The 18,132-nt window shown below is 59.4% G+C and overlaps 1 protein-coding gene across 1 annotated transcript in view; it reads right to left on the bottom strand.

The window, feature by feature from the left end:
• Positions 1 to 11,062, bottom strand: part of SHARPIN (SHANK associated RH domain interactor) — a 43,213-nt gene extending 32,151 nt beyond the window's left edge. The window contains exons 1-2 of the mRNA XM_053969293.1: positions 10,977 to 11,062; positions 2,836 to 2,926 (exon numbers count right to left, since the gene is read on the bottom strand). Of these exons, the coding sequence (XP_053825268.1) occupies positions 2,836 to 2,925 (90 nt within the window). The 5' untranslated portion in view covers position 2,926; positions 10,977 to 11,062. The remainder of the gene's footprint in view (positions 1 to 2,835; positions 2,927 to 10,976) is intronic.
• Positions 11,063 to 18,132: the final 7,070 nt, after the last annotated feature.

Genomic DNA, 18,132 nt, shown 5'->3' with positions numbered 1-18,132 from the left:
ACGGGATCACACGGGATCGGGGGGGATCACACGGGATCACACGGGATCACACGGGATCACAGGGGATCACACGGGATCGGGGGGGATCACACGGGATCGGGGGGGATTGGGGGGAAAGCTGTACTCGCGGAACACCTGGGGATCACACGGGATCACACGGGATCACACGGGATCACACGGGATCACACGGGATCGGGGGAAAGCCGCACTCGCTGAACACCTGGGGATCACACAGGATCAGGGGGATCACACGGGATCACAGGGGATCCTATGGGATCGGGGGGAAAGCCGTACTCGCGGAACACCTGGGGATCACACGGGATCACACGGGATCACACGGGATCACACGGGATCACACGGGATCACACGGGATCGGGGGGAAAGCCGTACTCGCGGAACACCTGGGATCACACGGGATCACACGGGATCACAGGGGATCACACGGGATCACACGGGATCACACGGGATCACACGGGATCACAGGGGATCACACAGGATCACACGGGATCGGGGGGAAAGCCGTACTCGCAGAACACCTGGGGATCACACGGGATCACACGGGATCACACGGGATCACACGGGATCACACGGGATCAGGGGGAAAGCCGTACTCGCGGAACACCTGGGGATCACACGGGATCAGGGGGATCACACGGGATCACACGGGATCACACGGGATCACACGGGATCGGGGGGAAAGCCGTACTCGCGGAACACCTGGGGATCACAGGGGATCACACGGGATCACACGGGATCACACGGGATCACACGGGATCACACGGGATCGGGGGGAAAGCCGTACTCGTGGAACACCTGGGGATCACACGGGATCACACGGGATCACACGGGATCACAGGGGATCACAGGGGATCACACGGGATCGGGGGGAAAGCCGTACTCGCAGAACACCTGGGGATCACACGGGATCACACGGGATCACAGGGGATCACACGGGATCACAGGGGATCACAGGGGATCACAGGGGATCACACGGGATCACACGGGATCACAGGGGATCACACGGGATCACACGGGATCAGGGGGAAAGCCGTACTCGCGGAACACCTGGGGATCACACGGGATCACAGGGGATCACAGGGGATCACACGGGATCACACGGGATCACAGGGGATCGGGGGGAAAGCCGTACTCGCGGAACACCTGGGGATCACAGGGGATCACACGGGATCACACGGGATCACAGGGGATCACACGGGATCACACGGGATCAGGGGGAAAGCCGTACTCGTGGAACACCTGGGGATCACACGGGATCACACGGGATCACACGGGATCACACGGGATCACAGGGGATCACACGGGATCACACGGGATCAGGGGGAAAGCCGTACTCGCGGAACACCTGGGGATCACACGGGATCACAGGGGATCACAGGGGATCACACGGGATCACACGGGATCACAGGGGATCGGGGGGGAAAGCCGTACTCGCGGAACACCTGGGGATCACAGGGGATCACACGGGATCACACGGGATCACAGGGGATCACACGGGATCACACGGGATCAGGGGGAAAGCCGTACTCGTGGAACACCTGGGGATCACACGGGATCACACGGGATCACACGGGATCACACGGGATCACACGGGATCCCATTGGGGATTGGGGTCACAGGGGGGAACCCGTACTCGCGGAACATCCGGCGGGGAGAGATCCCGGGGATCGGATGGGATCGGGGGGGATCGGGGGCATCGGGGGGGATCGGGGGGATCGGGGAGCCCGTACTCCTGAAACGCCCGGGGCATCGGGGATCGCACGGGATCGGGGCAGATCCCGGGGAGATCCCATGGGGAGATCCTGGGGATGTACCAGGAGATCCTGGGGAAACCCTGGGGAGATCCTGAGGAGATCCCAGGTGAGCCCCAGGTGAGACTGCAGGTGAGATTCCAGGGGACCCCTGGGTCAGATCCAGGGGAGATCCCAGGAGAGATCCCAGGTGAGCCCCGGGTTAGATCCAGGGGAGATCCCAGATGGGATCCCAGGTAAAATCCCGGGTGAGATCCCAGGTGAGCCCCAGGTGAGATCCCAGGTGAGATCCCAGGGGAGATCCCAGCTGACCCCAGGTGTCCCAGATGACCCCAGGTGAGATCCCAGGTGAGATCCCAGGTGAGATCCCAGGTGAGATCCCAGGTGAGCCCCAGGTGAGATCCCAGCTGACCCCAGGTGACCCCAGGTGAGATCCCAGGTGACCCCAGGTGAGATCCCAGGGGAGATCCCAGCTGACCCCAGGTGTCCCAGATGACCCCAGGTGAGATCCCAGGTGAGCCCCAGGTGAGATCCCAGGTGACCCCCAGGTGAGATCCCAGCTGACCCCAACTGACCCCAGGTGTCCCAGGTGCCCCAGGTGTCCCAGGTGACCCCAGCTGACCCCAGGTGACCTCAGGTGCCCCAGGTGAGATCCCAGCTGACCCCAGGTGACCCCAGGTGAGATCCCAGGTGTCCCAGGTGACCCCAGGTGAGATCCCAGGTGCCCCAGGTGCCTCAGGTGTCCCAGGTGACCCCAGGTGAGATCCCAGCTGACCCCAGGTGACCCCAGGTGAGATCCCAGGTGCCCCAGGTGCCCCAGGTGAGATCCCAGGTGATCCCAGGTGCCCCAGGTGATCCCAGCTGACCCCAGGTGTCCCAGGTGACCCCAGGTGCCCCAGGTGAGATCCCAGGTGACCCCAGGTGACCCCAGGTGAGATCCCAGGAGACCCCAGGTGACCCCAGGTGAGATCCCAGCTGACCCCAGGTGTCCCAGGTGATCCCAGGTGAGATCCCAGGTGCCCCAGGTGATCCCAGGTGAGATCCCAGGTGACCCAGGTGTCCGTACCTGCTCCTTGAGGGTGCCGATGGTGACGTGGGGCTGCACGCGCAGGGTGATGCTGGCCGAGGACGTGGCGTCCTCCACCCCCACCGGCATGCTGGGACGGAGAGAGAGGGATCGGGATTGGGATCGGGATTGGGATTGGGATCGGGATCGGGATTGGGATTGGGATTGGGATTGGGATTGGGATTGGGATTGGGGTGTGGGATCGGGATTGGGATCGGGATCGGGATCGGGACTGGGATCGGGATCGGGATTGGGGTGTGAGTACGGCATGCTGGGACGGAGAGAGAGAGCGGGATCGGGATTGGGATCGGGATTGGGATTGGGATCGGGATTGGGATTGGGGTTTGGGATTGGGATTGGGATTGGGGTGTGGGGTACGGCATGCTGGGACGGAGAGAGAGCGGGATCGGGATTGGGATTGGGATTGGGATTGGGATTGGGGTGTGGGGTATGGCATGCTGGGACGGAGAGAGAACGGGATCGGGATTGGGACTGGGATTGGGATTGGGGTTGGGGTTTGGGATTGGGATTGGGATCGGGATTGGGGTTGGAATCGGGATGGGGATTGGGATCGGGATTGGGATCGGGATTGGGATTGGGGTGTGAGTACGGCATGCTGGGACGGAGAAAGAGAACAGGGTCGGGATTGGGATTGGGATTGGGGTGTGGGATTGGGATTGGGACTGGGATTGGGATTGGGATTGGGGATTGGGATTGGGACTGGGGTTTGGGATTGGGGTGTGAGTACGGCATGCTGGGACGGAGAGAGAGGGATCAGGATTGGGATCGGGATTGGGATCGGGATCGGGATTGGGATTGGGATTGGGATTGGGGATTGGGACTGGGATTGGGATTGGGATCGGGATTGGGACTGGGATTGGGATTGGGATTGGGGTGTGGGATCGGGATTGGGGTGTGGGGTACGGCATGCTGGGACGGAGAGAGCGGGATCGGGATTGGGATCGGGATTGGGATCGGGATTGGGATCGGGATCGGGATTGGGACTGGGATTGGGATTGGGATCGGGATAGGGTGTGGGGTACGGCATGCTGGGAGGGAGAGAGAGAACGGGGTTGGGATTGGGATTGGGATTGGGATCGGGGTCGGGATTGGGATTGGGATCGGGATTGGGGTTGGGATTGGGATTGGGATCGGGATTGGGATCGGGATTGGGATTGGGACTGGGATTGGGATTGGGGTGTGGGATCGGGATTGGGATTGGGATTGGGATTGGGATTGGGATCGGGATTGGGACTGGGGTTTGGGATTGGGGTGTGAGTACGGCATGCTGGGAGAGAGAGAGTGGGATTGGGATTGGGATTGGGATTGGGATTGGGATCGGGATCGGGATTGGGACTGGGATCGGGATTGGGATTGGGATTGGGATCGGGATTGGGATTGGGATCGGGATTGGGATTGGGATTGGGACTGGGGTGTGGGATTGGGATCGGGATTGGGATGTGAGTACGGCATGCTGGGACGGAGAGAGAGCGGGATCGGGATTGGGATTGGGATTGGGGTTTGGGATTGGGATTGGGATTGGGATTGGGATCGGGATTGGGATTGGGATCGGGACTGGGATCGGGATTGGGATCGGGATTGGGACTGGGATCGGGATTGGGATTGGGATTGGGATTGGGATCGGGATTGGGATCGGGATTGGGATCGGGATTGGGACTGGGATCGGGATTGGGATTGGGATCAGGATCGGGATTGGGACTGGGATTGGGATTGGGATTGGGATCGGGATTGGGATCGGGATTGGGATTGGGACTGGGATTGGGGTGTGGGATTGGGGTGTGGGGTACGGCATGCTGGGAGGGAGAGAGCGGGATCGGGATTGGGATCGGGATCGGGATCGGGATTGGGATCGGGATTGGGATTGGGATTGGGATTGGGATTGGGGTTGGGGTTGGGATTGGGGTTTGGGATCGGGATTGGGATTGGGACTGGGATTGGGATTGGGATTGGGATTGGGGTGTGGGGTACGGCATGCTGGGACGAAGAGAGAGCGGGATTGGGATTGGGATTGGGTGTGGGGTACGGCATGCTGGGAGGGAGAGAGCGGGGTCAGGATTGGGATTGGGACTGGGATTGGGATTGGGGTTTGGGATTGGGATTGGGATTGGGATTGGGGTGTGGGGTACGGCATGCTGGGACGGGAGAGAACGGGGTCGGGATTGGGACTGGGACTGGGATTGGGATCGGGATCGGGATTGGGATTGGGTTTGGGACTGGGATTGGGATTGGGGTTGGGATTGGGGTTAGGATTGGGGTTGGGATTGGGGTGTGGGATTGGGACTGGGATTGGGATTGGGATCGGGATTGGGGATTGGGATTGGGATTGGGGTTTGGGACTGGGATTGGGATTGGGATCGGGATTGGGGATTGGGGTTTGGGATTGGGGTTTGGGATTGGGGTTTGGGATTGGGGTGTGGGGTGTGGGATTGGGATTGGGATTGGGATTGCGGTGTGGGGTATGGCATGCTGGGACGGGAGACAGAACGGGATTGGGATTGGGGTTTGGGGTTTGGGGTGTGGGATTGGGGTTTGGGGTGTGGGATTTGGGTTTGGGGTGTGGGATTGGGGTTTGGGGTTTGGGATTCGGATTTGGGATTGGGGTTTGGGGTGTGGGATTGGGATTGGGGTTTGGGATTGGGGTGTGGGGTTTGGGATTGGGGTGTGGGGTTTGGGGTTTGGGGTTTTGGATTGGGGTTTGGGATTGGGGTGTGGGATTGGGGTTTGGGGTTTGGGATTCGGATTTGGGATTGGGGTTTGGGGTGTGGGATTGGGATTGGGGTTTGGGATTGGGGTTTGGGGTGTGGGATTGGGATTGGGGTGTGGGGTTTGGGATTGGGGTGTGGGGTTTGGGATTGGGGTTTGGGGTTTGGGATTGGGGTTTGGGATTGGGGTTTGGGGTGTGGGATTGGGGTGTGGGGTTTGGGATTGGGGTTTGGGATTGGGGTTTGGGATTGGGGTGTGGGGTTTGGGGTTTGGGGTTTTGGATTGGGGTTTGGGATTGGGGTGTGGGATTGGGGTTTGGGGTTTGGGATTCGGATTTGGGATTGGGGTTTGGGGTGTGGGATTGGGATTGGTGTGTGGGGTTTGGGATTGGGGTGTGGGATTGGGGTTTGGGGTTTGGGATTCGGAGTTGGGATTGGGGTTTGGGGTTTGGGATTGGGGTTTGGGATTGGGGTTTGGGGTTTGGGATTGGGGTTTGGGATTGGGGTTTGGGGTGTGGGATTGGGGTGTGGGATTGGGGTGTGGGGTTTGGGGTGTGGGGTTTGGGGTGTGGGTTTGGAGTTTGGGATTGGGGTTTGGGGTACGGGACACGGGATATGGGATGTGGGAATGACAGGGACACGCTGGAATTTGGGATATGGGACATGGGAATGGGGGGGAGGGAGCGGGAAAAGGAGCAATGAGAAGGGAGGAAGAGGAGGAAGAGGAGAGGGAGGAAAAGGAAGAAAGAAGGAGAGGAAGAAAAAGCAGGAAAAAGGCAAAAAAAGAAGGAAAAAGGAAAAAATGACAGGAAAGTGAGGAAGGAGGAGGAGGAGGGAGAGGGCGGGGGAGGCACGGGGGGAGGAAGTAAGAGGAGAAGGAAGGAGCATGAGGAAGGCAGAGGATGAGGACGATGAGGAAGACGGGCACAGGATGAAGATGAAAACGAGGATGATGACGGTGATGAGGAAGGCAGAGGATGAGGATGAGGATGATGAGGATGATGAGGATGAGGAAGGCAGGGGCGGAGAATGAAGATGAGGATGAGGATGACGAGGATGAGGAGAAAGGCAGAGGATGAGGATGAGGATGATGAGGATGAGGATGAGGAAGGCAGGGGCAGAGAATGAAGATGAGGATGAGGATGACGAGGATGAGGAGAAAGGCAGAGGATGAGGATGAGGATGATGAGGATGAGGAAGGCAGGGGCGGAGGATGAAGATGAGGATGAGGAGAAAGGCAGAGGATGAGGATGATGAGGAAGAAGGACACAGGATGAAGATGAGGACAACGACGATGATGAGGAAGGCAGAGAGTGAGGATGAGGATGATGAGGATGAGGAAGACAGAAAATAAAGAAGAGAATGAGGATGAGGATGAGGAAGGCAGGGGCAGAGGATGAAGATGAGGATGAGGATGTGGATGATGAGGATGATGAGGAAGGCAGAGGATGGGGATGATGATGATGAGGAAGGCAGGGGCAGAGAATGAGGATGAAGATGAGGATGGTGAGGATGATGAGGAAGGCAGGGGCAGAGAATGAGGATGAAGATGAGGATGGTGAGGATGATGAGGAAGGCAGTGTATGGGGATCAGGATGATGAGGGTGATGATGACGATGAAGGCAGAGGATGGGGATGAGGACGATGAGGAAAGCAGAGGTTGGGGATGGGAAGACGATGAGGATGAGGATGAGGATGAGGATGAAGATGAGGAAGGCAGAGGTTGGGGATGAGAAAAGGACGATGACAATGATGATGAGGATGAGGATGAGGATGGCAGAGGTTGGGGATGGGAAGACAACGATGACGATGAGGATGAGGAAGGCAGAGGTTGGGGATGGAAAGACGATGAGGATGAGGATGAGGATGAGGATGAGGATGAGGATGAGGATGGCGATGAGGAAGGCAAAGGTTGGGGATTGGAAGACAATGACGATGACGATGACGATGACGATGACGATGACGATGACGATGAGGAAGGCAAAGGTTGGGGATGGGAAGACAATGACGATGACGATGAGGATCAGGATGACGATGAGGAAGGCAAAGTTTGGGGATGGGAAGATGACGATGAGGATGAGGATGGCGATGAGGAAGGCAGAGGTTGGAGGTGGGAAGACGATGATGATGATGATGATGACGATGAGGATGAGGATGAGGATGAAGATGAGGAAGGCAGAGGTTGGGGATGAGAAAAGGACGATGACAATGATGATGAGGATGAGGAAGGCAGAGGTTGGGGATGGGAAGACGATGAGGATGAGGATGAGGATGAGGACGAGGATGAGGACGAGGATGAGGATGAGGATGGCGATGAGGAAGGCAAAGGTTGGGGATTGGAAGACAATGACGATGACGATGAGGATGAGGATGAGGAAGGCAGAGGTTGGGGATGGGAACATGATGACGATGATGATGATGATGATGATGATGATGATGATGACGACGATGAGGAAGGCAGAGGTTGGGGATGGGAAGATGACGATGAGGATGAGGATGAAGATGAGGAAGGCAGAGGTTGGAGGTGGGAAGACGATGATGATGATGACGATGAGGATGAGGATGAGGATGAGGAAGGCAGAGGTTGGGGATGGGAAGATGACGATGACGATGAGGATGATGAAGGCAGAGGTTGGGGATGGGAAGATGATGATGATGAAGATGACGATGACAATGAGGAAGGCAGAGGTTGGGGATGGGAAGACGACGATGACGATGATGATGATGACGATGAGGATGAGGATGAGGACGAGGAAGGCAGAAGTTGGGGATGGGAAGACGATGAGGATGAGGAAGGCGGAGGTTGGGGATGGGAAGACGATGACGATGACGATGATGACGATGACGATGATGAGGAGGAGGAGGAGGATGAGGATGACGATGAGGAAGGCAGAGGTTGGGGATGGGAAGACGACGATGACGATGACGATGACGAGGATGAGGATGAGGATGAGGAAGGCAAAGGTTGGGGATGGGAAGACGATGACGATGACGATGAGGATGAGGGTGAGGATGAGGAAGGCAGAGGTTGGGGATGGGAAGACGACGATGACGATGACGATGACGAGGATGAGGATGAGGATGAGGATGAAGATGAGGAAGGCAGAGGTTGGGGATGGGAAAAGGACGATGACAATGATGATGAGGATGAGGAAGGCAGAGGTTGGGGATGGGAAGACGATGAGGATGAGGATGAGGATGAGGATGAGGATGAGGATGAGGACGAGGATGAGGACGAGGATGAGGATGAGGATGGCGATGAGGAAGGCAAAGGTTGGGGATTGGAAGACAATGACTATGACGATGAGGATGAGGATGAGGAAGGCAGAGGTTGGGGATGGGAACATGATGACGATGATGATGATGATGATGATGATGATGATGATAACGACGATGAGGAAGGCAGAGGTTGGGGATGGGAAGATGACGATGAGGATGAGGATGAAGATGAGGAAGGCAGAGGTTGGAGGTGGGAAGACGATGATGATGATGACGATGAGGATGAGGATGAGGATGAGGAAGGCAGAGGTTGGGGATGGGAAGATGACGATGACGATGAGGATGATGAAGGCAGAGGTTGGGGATGGGAAGATGATGATGATGAAGATGACGATGACAATGAGGAAGGCAGAGGTTGGGGATGGGAAGACGACGATGACGATGATGATGATGACGATGAGGATGAGGATGAGGACGAGGAAGGCAGAAGTTGGGGATGGGAAGACGATGAGGATGAGGAAGGCGGAGGTTGGGGATGGGAAGACGATGACGATGACGATGATGACGATGACGATGATGAGGAGGAGGAGGAGGATGAGGATGACGATGAGGAAGGCAGAGGTTGGGGATGGGAAGACGATGACGATGACGATGATGACGATGAGGATGAGGATGAGGAGGAGGATGAGGATGAGGAAGGCAGAGGTTGGGGATGGGAAGACGATGACGATGACGACGATGAGGATGAGGACGAGGATGAGGATGAGGAAGGCAGAGGTTGGGGATGGGAAGACGACGATGACGATGACAATGACGACGATGAGGATGAGGATGACGATGATGATGAGGATGAGGAAGGCAAAGGTTGGGCATGGGAAGACGACGATGACGATGATGATGATAATGATGAGGATGAGGACGAGGAAGGCAGAAGTTGGGGATGGGAAGACGATGACGATGATGACGATGACGATGAAGATGAGGGTGAGGATGAGGAAGGCAGAGGTTGGGGATGGGAAGACGATGACGATGACGATGATGACGATGAGGATGAGGAAGGCAGAGATTGGGGATGAGGAGGACAATGAAGATCATGATGAGGATGAGGAAGGCAGAGGTTGGGGATGATAAGACGATGACGATGATGACGATGACGATGAGGATGAGGATGACGATGAGGAAGGCAGAGGTTGGGCATGGGAAGACGACGATGACGATGATTATGATAATGATGAGGATGAGGACGAGGAAGGCAGAAGTTGGGGATGGGAAGACGATGAGGATGAGGAAGGCGGAGGTTGGGGATGGGAAGACGATGACGATGACGACGATGAGGATGAGGACGAGGATGAGGATGAGGAAGGCAGAGGTTGGGGATGGGAAGACGACGATGACGATGACAATGACGACGATGAGGATGACGATGACGATGATGATGAGGATGAGGAAGGCAGAGGTTGGGGATGGTAAGACGATGACGATGATGACGATGAGGATGAGGATGAGGAGGAGGATGAGGAAGGCAGAGATTGGGGATGAGGAGGACAATGAAGATGATGATGAGGATGAGGAAGGCAGAGGTTGGGGATGGGAAGATGATGATGATGAAGATGACGATGACAATGAGGAAAGCAGAGGTTGGGGATGGGAAGACGATGATGATGATGATGATGATGATGATGATGATGACGATGAGGATGAGGATGAAGATGAGGAAGGCAGAGGTTGAGCATAGGAAGACGACGATGACGATGATGATGATAATGATGAGGATGAGGACGAGGATGAGGATGAGGAAGGCAGAGGTTGGGCATGGGAAGACGACGATGACGATGACGATGATAACGATGAGGATGAGGATGAGGAAGGCAGAAGTTGGGGATGGGAAGACGATGACGATGACGACGATGAGGATGAGGATGAGGATGAGGATGAGGAAGGCAAAGGTTGGGGATGGGAAGACGATGACGATGACGATGACGATGACGATGACGATGAAGATGAGGGTGAGGATGAGGAAGGCAGAGGTTGGGGATGGGAAGACGACGATGACGATGACGACGATGAGGATGACGATGAAGATGAGGGTGAGGATGAAGAAGGCAGAGGTTGGGGATGGGAAGACGATGACGATGACGATGACGATGATGAGGACGAGGAGGAGGAGGAGGATGAGGATGAGGAAGGCGGGATCCCCACCTGATGGCGGCCCCGGCCCGCTCCCTGTCCCGCGGGCGCACGCTCAGCTCCGCGTGCCGCCGGGCCAGCGCCGCCGCGCTCTGCGCCGCCACCGCCTCGTCCCCGAGGGCCACCGCCTCGGCCAGCTGCAGGGCCAGCTCCTCTGGGGACAGGGACACGCGGGGACGCGGGGGTGGCACCCAGGGACACACGGGGACACACAGGGGACACACAGGGACAGGCGGGGACGCGGGGGGTGGCACCCAGAGCGGGAATGGGGACACACAGGGACACGGGGGTGGCACCCAGGGACACGCGGGGACACACAGGGGACACACGGGGACACGGGAGTGGCACCCAGGGACACACAGGGACACACAGGGACACACAGGGACACACAGGGGACACACGGGGGACATGGGGGTGGCACCCAGAGCGGGAATGGGGACACACAGGGACACGGGGGTGGCACCCAGGGACACGCGGGGACACACAGGGGACACACGGGGACACGGGAGTGGCACCCAGGGACACACAGGGACACACAGGGACACACAGGGACACACAGGGGACACACGGGGGACATGGGGGTGGCACCCAGAGCGGGAATGGGGACACACAGGGACACAGGGGTGGCACCCAGGGACACACAGGGACACACAGGGGACACACGGGGGACATGGGGGTGGCACCCAGAGCGGGAATGGGGACACACAGGGACACAGGGGTGGCACCCAGGGACACACAGGGGACACACAGGGGACACGGGGGTGGCACCCAGAGCGGGAATGGGGACACACAGGGACACACAGGGACACACAGGGGACACGGGAGTGGCACCCAGGGACACACAGGGGACACACAGGGGACACACGGGGACACGGGAGTGGCACCCAGGGACACACAGGGACACACAGGGACACACAGGGACACACGGGGACACACAGGGACACACAGGGGACACACAGGGGACACGGGGGTGGCACCCAGGGACACACAGGGACACACAGGGACACACTGGGGACACACTGGGGACACACAGGAACACACTGGGACACACAAGGACACAAAGGGGACACACAGGGACACAGGGGTGGCACCCAGGGACATCCAGGGACACACAGGGGACACACAGGGACACACAGGGACACAAAGGGGACACACAGGGGACACACAGGGACACACAGGGACACACAGGGGACACACAGGGGACACACAGGGACACGGGGGTGGCACCCAGGGACACACAGGGACACACAGGGGACACACAGGGACACACAGGGGACACGCGGGTGGCACCCAGGGACACACAGGGGACACACAGGGAAACACAGGGACACACTGGGGACACACAGGGACACGCGGGGACACGGGGGTGGCACCCAGAGACACACAGGGGTGGCACCCAGGGACACACAGGGACACACAGGGGACACACAGGGACGCACAGGGACACACTGGGGACACGGGGGTGGCACCCAGGGACACACAGGGGACACACAGGGGACACACAGGGACACACAGGGACACACAGGGGACACACAGGGGACACACAGGGACACTGGGAACACTGGGGGTGACACCCACAGCCCCTCAGGGTGGACATGGGGACACCAGGGGGACACCAGGGGTGGCACCCCCAGCCCAGGGACACCGTGGAGACACCGTGGGGACACCGTGGGGACACCGTGGGGACAGGAGGTGACCCCAGGGGAGGTTCCAGGGGGATTTCAGGGAATGTCCCCCTGGGAAGGGCTGTCCCCCCCAATCCCTGCGCAGGTGGCACTTGGGGACAGGCCGGGGTGGCCCTGGCGTGTCCCTCCCCAGGACACCTGTGTGTCCCACTGTGTCCCTGTGTGTCCCTGTGTGTCCCTGTGTGTCCCTCCCCAGCACACCTGTGTGTCCCTGTGTGTCCCTGTGTGTCCCTGCGTGTCCCTGTGTGTCCCTGTGTGTCCCTGTGTGTCCCTCCCCAGCACACCTGTGTGTCCCTGTGTGTCCCTGTGTGTCCCTCCCCAGCACACCTGTGTGTCCCTGTGTGTCCCTGTGTGTCCCTCTCCAGGACACCTGTGTGTCCCTGTGTGTCCCTGTGTGTCCCTGTGTGTCCCCGTGTGTCCCTCCCCAGCACACCTGTGTGTCCCTGTGTGTCCCTGTGTGTCCCTGTGTATCCCTGTGTGTCCCTGTGTGTCCCCGTGTGTCCCTGTGTGTCCCTGTGTGTCACACCCCAGCACACCTGTGTGTCCCTGAGTGTCCCTGTGTGTCCCTCCCCAGCACACCTGTGTGTCCCTGCGTGTCCCTGTGTGTCCCTGTGTGTCCCTGTGTGTCCCTCCCCAGCACACCTGTGTGTCCCTGTGTGTCCCTGTGTGTCCCAGCCCAGCACACCTGTGTGTCCCTGTGTGTCCCTGTGTGTCCCACCCCAGCACACCTGTGTGTCCCTGTGTGTCCCTGTGTGTCCCTGTGTGTCCCTGTGTGTCCCAGCCCAGCACACCTGTGTGTCCCTGTGTGTCCCTGTGTGTCCCTGTGTGTCCCTCCCCAGCACACCTGTGTGTCCCTGTGTGTCCCTGTGTGTCCCTGTGTGTCCCTGTGTGTCCCTCCCCAGCACACCTGTGTGTCCCTGTGTGTCCCTGTGTGTCACACCCCAGCACACCTGTGTGTCCCTGTGTGTCCCTGTGTGTCACACCCCAGCACACCTGTGTGTCCCTGTGTGTCCCTGAGTGTCCCTGTGTGTCCCAGCCCAGCACACCTGTGTGTCCCTGTGTGTCCCTGTGTGTCCCTGTGTGTCACACCCCAGCACACCTGTGTGTCCCTGTGTGTCCCTGTGTGTCCCTGTGTGTCCCTGTGTGTCACACCCCAGCACACCTGTGTGTCCCTGTGTGTCCCTGTGTGTCCCTGTGTGTCACACCCCAGCACACCTGTGTGTCCCTGTGTGTCCCTGTGTGTCCCAGCCCAGCACACCTGTGTGTCCCTGTGTGTCCCTGTGTGTCCCTGTGTGTCCCTGTGTGTCCCTCCCCAGGACACCTGTGTGTCCCTGTGTGTCCCTGTGTGTCCCTGTGTGTCCCAGCCCAGCACACCTGTGTGTCCCTGTGTGTCCCTGTGTGTCCCAGCCCAGCACACCTGTGTGTCCCTGTGTGTCCCTGTGTGTCCCTGAGTGTCCCTGTGTGTCCCAGCCCAGCACACCTGTGTGTCCCTGTGTGTCCCTGTGTGTCCCTCCCCAGCACACCTGTGTGTCCCTGTGTGTCCCTGTGTGTCCCTGTGTGTCCCTGTGTGTCCCTCCCCAGCACACCTGTGTGTCCCTGTGTGTCCCTGTGTGTCCCTGAGTGTCCCTCCCCAGCACACCTGTGTGTCCCTGTGTGTCCCTGTGTGTCCCTGTGTGTCCCAGCCCAGCACACCTGTGTGTCCCTGTGTGTCCCTGTGTGTCCCTGTGTGTCCCAGCCCAGCACACCTGTGTGTCCCTGTGTGTCCCTGTGTGTCACACCCCAGCACACCTGTGTGTCCCTCCCCAGCACACCTGTGTGTCCCTGTGTGTCCCTGTGTGTCCCTGTGTGTCCCAGCCCAGCACACCTGTGTGTCCCTGTGTGTCCCTCCCCAGCACACCTGTGTGTCCCTGTGTGTCCCTGTGTGTCCCTGTGTGTCCCTCCCCAGCACACCTGTGTGTCCCTGTGTGTCCCTGTGTGTCCCTGTGTGTCCCTCCCCAGCACACCTGTGTGTCCCTGTGTGTCCCTGTGTGTCCCTGTGTGTCCCTGTGTGTCCCTCCCCAGCACACCTGTGTGTCCCTGTGTGTCCCTGTGTGTCCCTGAGTGTCCCTCCCCAGCACACCTGTGTGTCCCTGTGTGTCCCTGTGTGTCCCTGTGTGTCCCACCCCAGCACACCTGTGTGTCCCTGTGTGTCCCTGTGTGTCCCTGTGTGTCCCAGCCCAGCACACCTGTGTGTCCCTGTGTGTCCCTGTGTGTCACACCCCAGCACACCTGTGTGTCCCTCCCCAGCACACCTGTGTGTCCCTGTGTGTCCCTGTGTGTCCCTGTGTGTCCCAGCCCAGCACACCTGTGTGTCCCTGTGTGTCCCTCCCCAGCACACCTGTGTGTCCCTGTGTGTCCCTGTGTGTCCCTGTGTGTCCCTCCCCAGCACACCTGTGTGTCCCTGTGTGTCCCTGTGTGTCACACCCCAGCACACCTGTGTGTCCGTGTGTCCCCGTGTGTCCCTGTGTGTCCCTGTGTGTCCCACCCCAGCACACCTGTGTGTCCCTGTGTGTCCCTGTGTGTCACACCCCAGCACACCTGTGTGTCCCTGTGTGTCCCTGAGTGTCCCTCCCCAGCACACCTGTGTGTCCCTGTGTGTCCCTGTGTGTCCCAGCCCAGCACACCTGTGTGTCCCTGTGTGTCCCTGAGTGTCCCTGTGTGTCCCTCTCCAGGACACCTGTGTGTCCCTGTGTGTCCCTGAGTGTCCCTGTGTGTCCCTGTGTGTCCCTGAGTGTCCCTCCCCAGCACACCTGTGTGTCCCTGTGTGTCCCTGTGTGTCCCTGTGTGTCCCTGTGTGTCCCAGCCCAGCACACCTGTGTGTCCCTGTGTGTCCCTGAGTGTCCCTGTGTGTCCCTGTCCAGGACACCTGTGTGTCCCTGTGTGTCCCCTGTGTGTCCCTGTGTGTCACACCCCAGCACACCTGTGTGTCCCTGTGTGTCCCTGTGTGTCCCAGCCCAGCACACCTGTGTGTCCCTGTGTGTCCCTGTGTGTCCCTGAGTGTCCCTGTGTGTCCCAGCCCAGCACACCTGTGTGTCCCTGTGTGTCCCTGTGTGTCCCTCCCCAGCACACCTGTGTGTCCCTGTGTGTCCCTGTGTGTCACACCCCAGCACACCTGTGTGTCCCTGTGTGTCACACCCCAGCACACCTGTGTGTCCCTGTGTGTCCCTGTGTGTCCCTGTGTGTCCCTCCCCAGCACACCTGTGTGTCCCTGTGTGTCCCTGTGTGTCCCTGTGTGTCCCTGTGTGTCCCTCCCCAGCACACCTGTGTGTCCCTGTGTGTCCCTGTGTGTCCCTGTGTGTCCCAGCCCAGCACACCTGTGTGTCCCTGTGTGTCCCTGTGTGTCACACCCCAGCACACCTGTGTGTCCCTCCCCAGCACACCTGTGTGTCCCTGTGTGTCCCTGTGTGTCCCTGTGTGTCCCAGCCCAGCACACCTGTGTGTCCCTGTGTGTCCCTCCCCAGCACACCTGTGTGTCCCTGTGTGTCCCTGTGTGTCCCTGTGTGTCCCTCCCCAGCACACCTGTGTGTCCCTGTGTGTCCCTGTGTGTCACACCCCAGCACACCTGTGTGTCCCTGTGTGTCCCTGAGTGTCCCTCCCCAGCACACCTGTGTGTCCCTGTGTGTCCCTGTGTGTCCCAGCCCAGCACACCTGTGTGTCCCTGTGTGTCCCTGAGTGTCCCTGTGTGTCCCTCTCCAGGACACCTGTGTGTCCCTGTGTGTCCCTGAGTGTCCCTGTGTGTCCCTGTGTGTCCCTGAGTGTCCCTCCCCAGCACACCTGTGTGTCCCTGTGTGTCCCTGTGTGTCCCTGTGTGTCCCTGTGTGTCCCAGCCCAGCACACCTGTGTGTCCCTGTGTGTCCCTGAGTGTCCCTGTGTGTCCCTGTCCAGGACACCTGTGTGTCCCTGTGTGTCCCCTGTGTGTCCCTGTGTGTCACACCCCAGCACACCTGTGTGTCCCTGTGTGTCCCTGTGTGTCCCTGTGTGTCCCAGCCCAGCACACCTGTGTGTCCCTGTGTGTCCCTGTGTGTCCCTGTGTGTCCCTGTGTGTCCCTCTCCAGCACACCTGTGTGTCCCTGTGTGTCCCTGTGTGTCCCTGTGTGTCACACACCAGCACACCTGTGTGTCCCTGTGTGTCCCTGTGTGTCCCAGCCCAGCACACCTGTGTGTCCCTGTGTGTCCCTGTGTGTCCCTGTGTGTCCCAGCCCAGCACACCTGTGTGTCCCTGTGTGTCCCTGTGTGTCCCTCCCCAGCACACCTGTGTGTCCCTGTGTGTCCCTGTGTGTCCCAGCCCAGCACACCTGTGTGTCCCTGTGTGTCCCTGTGTGTCCCTCCCCAGCACACCTGTGTGTCCCTGTGTGTCCCTGTGTGTCCCTGTGTGTCCCTGTGTGTCACACCCCAGCACACCTGTGTGTCCCTGTGTGTCCCTGTGTGTCCCTCCCCAGCACACCTGTGTGTCCCTGTGTGTCCCTGTGTGTCCCTGTGTGTCCCTGTGTGTCCCTCCCCAGCACACCTGTGTGTCCCTGTGTGTCCCTGTCTGTCACACCCCAGCACACCTGTGTGTCCCTGTGTGTCCCTGTGTGTCCCTGTGTGTCCCTGTGTGTCCCTGTGTGTCACACCCCAGCACACCTGTGTGTCCCTGTGTGTCCCTGTGTGTCCCTGTGTGTCCCTCCCCAGCACACCTGTGTGTCCCTGTGTGTCCCTGTGTGTCCCTGTGTGTCACACCCCAGCACACCTGTGTGTCCCTGTGTGTCCCTGTGTGTCCCTGTGTGTCCCTGTGTGTCCCTCCCCAGCACACCTGTGTGTCCCTGTGTGTCCCACCCCAGCACACCTGTGTGTCCCTGTGTGTCCCTGTGTGTCCCTGTGTGTCCCTGTGTGTCCCTGTGTGTCACACCCCAGCACACCTGTGTGTCCCTGTGTGTCCCACCCCAGCACACCTGTGTGTCCCTGTGTGTCCCTCCCCAGCACACCTGTGTGTCCCTGTGTGTCCCTGTGTGTCCCTGTGTGTCCCTCCCCAGCACACCTGTGTGTCCCTGTGTGTCCCTGTGTGTCACACCCCAGCACACCTGTGTGTCCGTGTGTCCCCGTGTGTCCCTGTGTGTCCCTCCCCAGCACACCTGTGTGTCCCTGTGTGTCCCTGTGTGTCCCACCCCAGCACACCTGTGTGTCCCTGTGTGTCCCTGTGTGTCCCTCCCCAGCACACCTGTGTGTCCCTGTGTGTCCCTCCCCAGCACACCTGTGTGTCCCTGTGTGTCCCACCCCAGCACACCTGTGTGTCCCTGTGTGTCCCTGTGTGTCCCTGTGTGTCCCACCCCAGCACACCTGTGTGTCCCTGTGTGTCCCTGTGTGTCCCTGTGTGTCCCTGCGTGTCCCTCCCCAGCACACCTGTGTGTCCCTGTGTGTCCCCGTGTGTCCCTGTGTGTCACACCCCAGCACACCTGTGTGTCCCT

The sequence above is a fragment of the Vidua macroura genome, unplaced genomic scaffold (assembly GCF_024509145.1).
Source record: "Vidua macroura isolate BioBank_ID:100142 unplaced genomic scaffold, ASM2450914v1 whyUn_scaffold_156, whole genome shotgun sequence".
Taxonomy (NCBI): Eukaryota; Metazoa; Chordata; class Aves; order Passeriformes; family Viduidae; genus Vidua; species Vidua macroura.
This window is presented reverse-complemented; position numbering and strand designations above follow the sequence as displayed.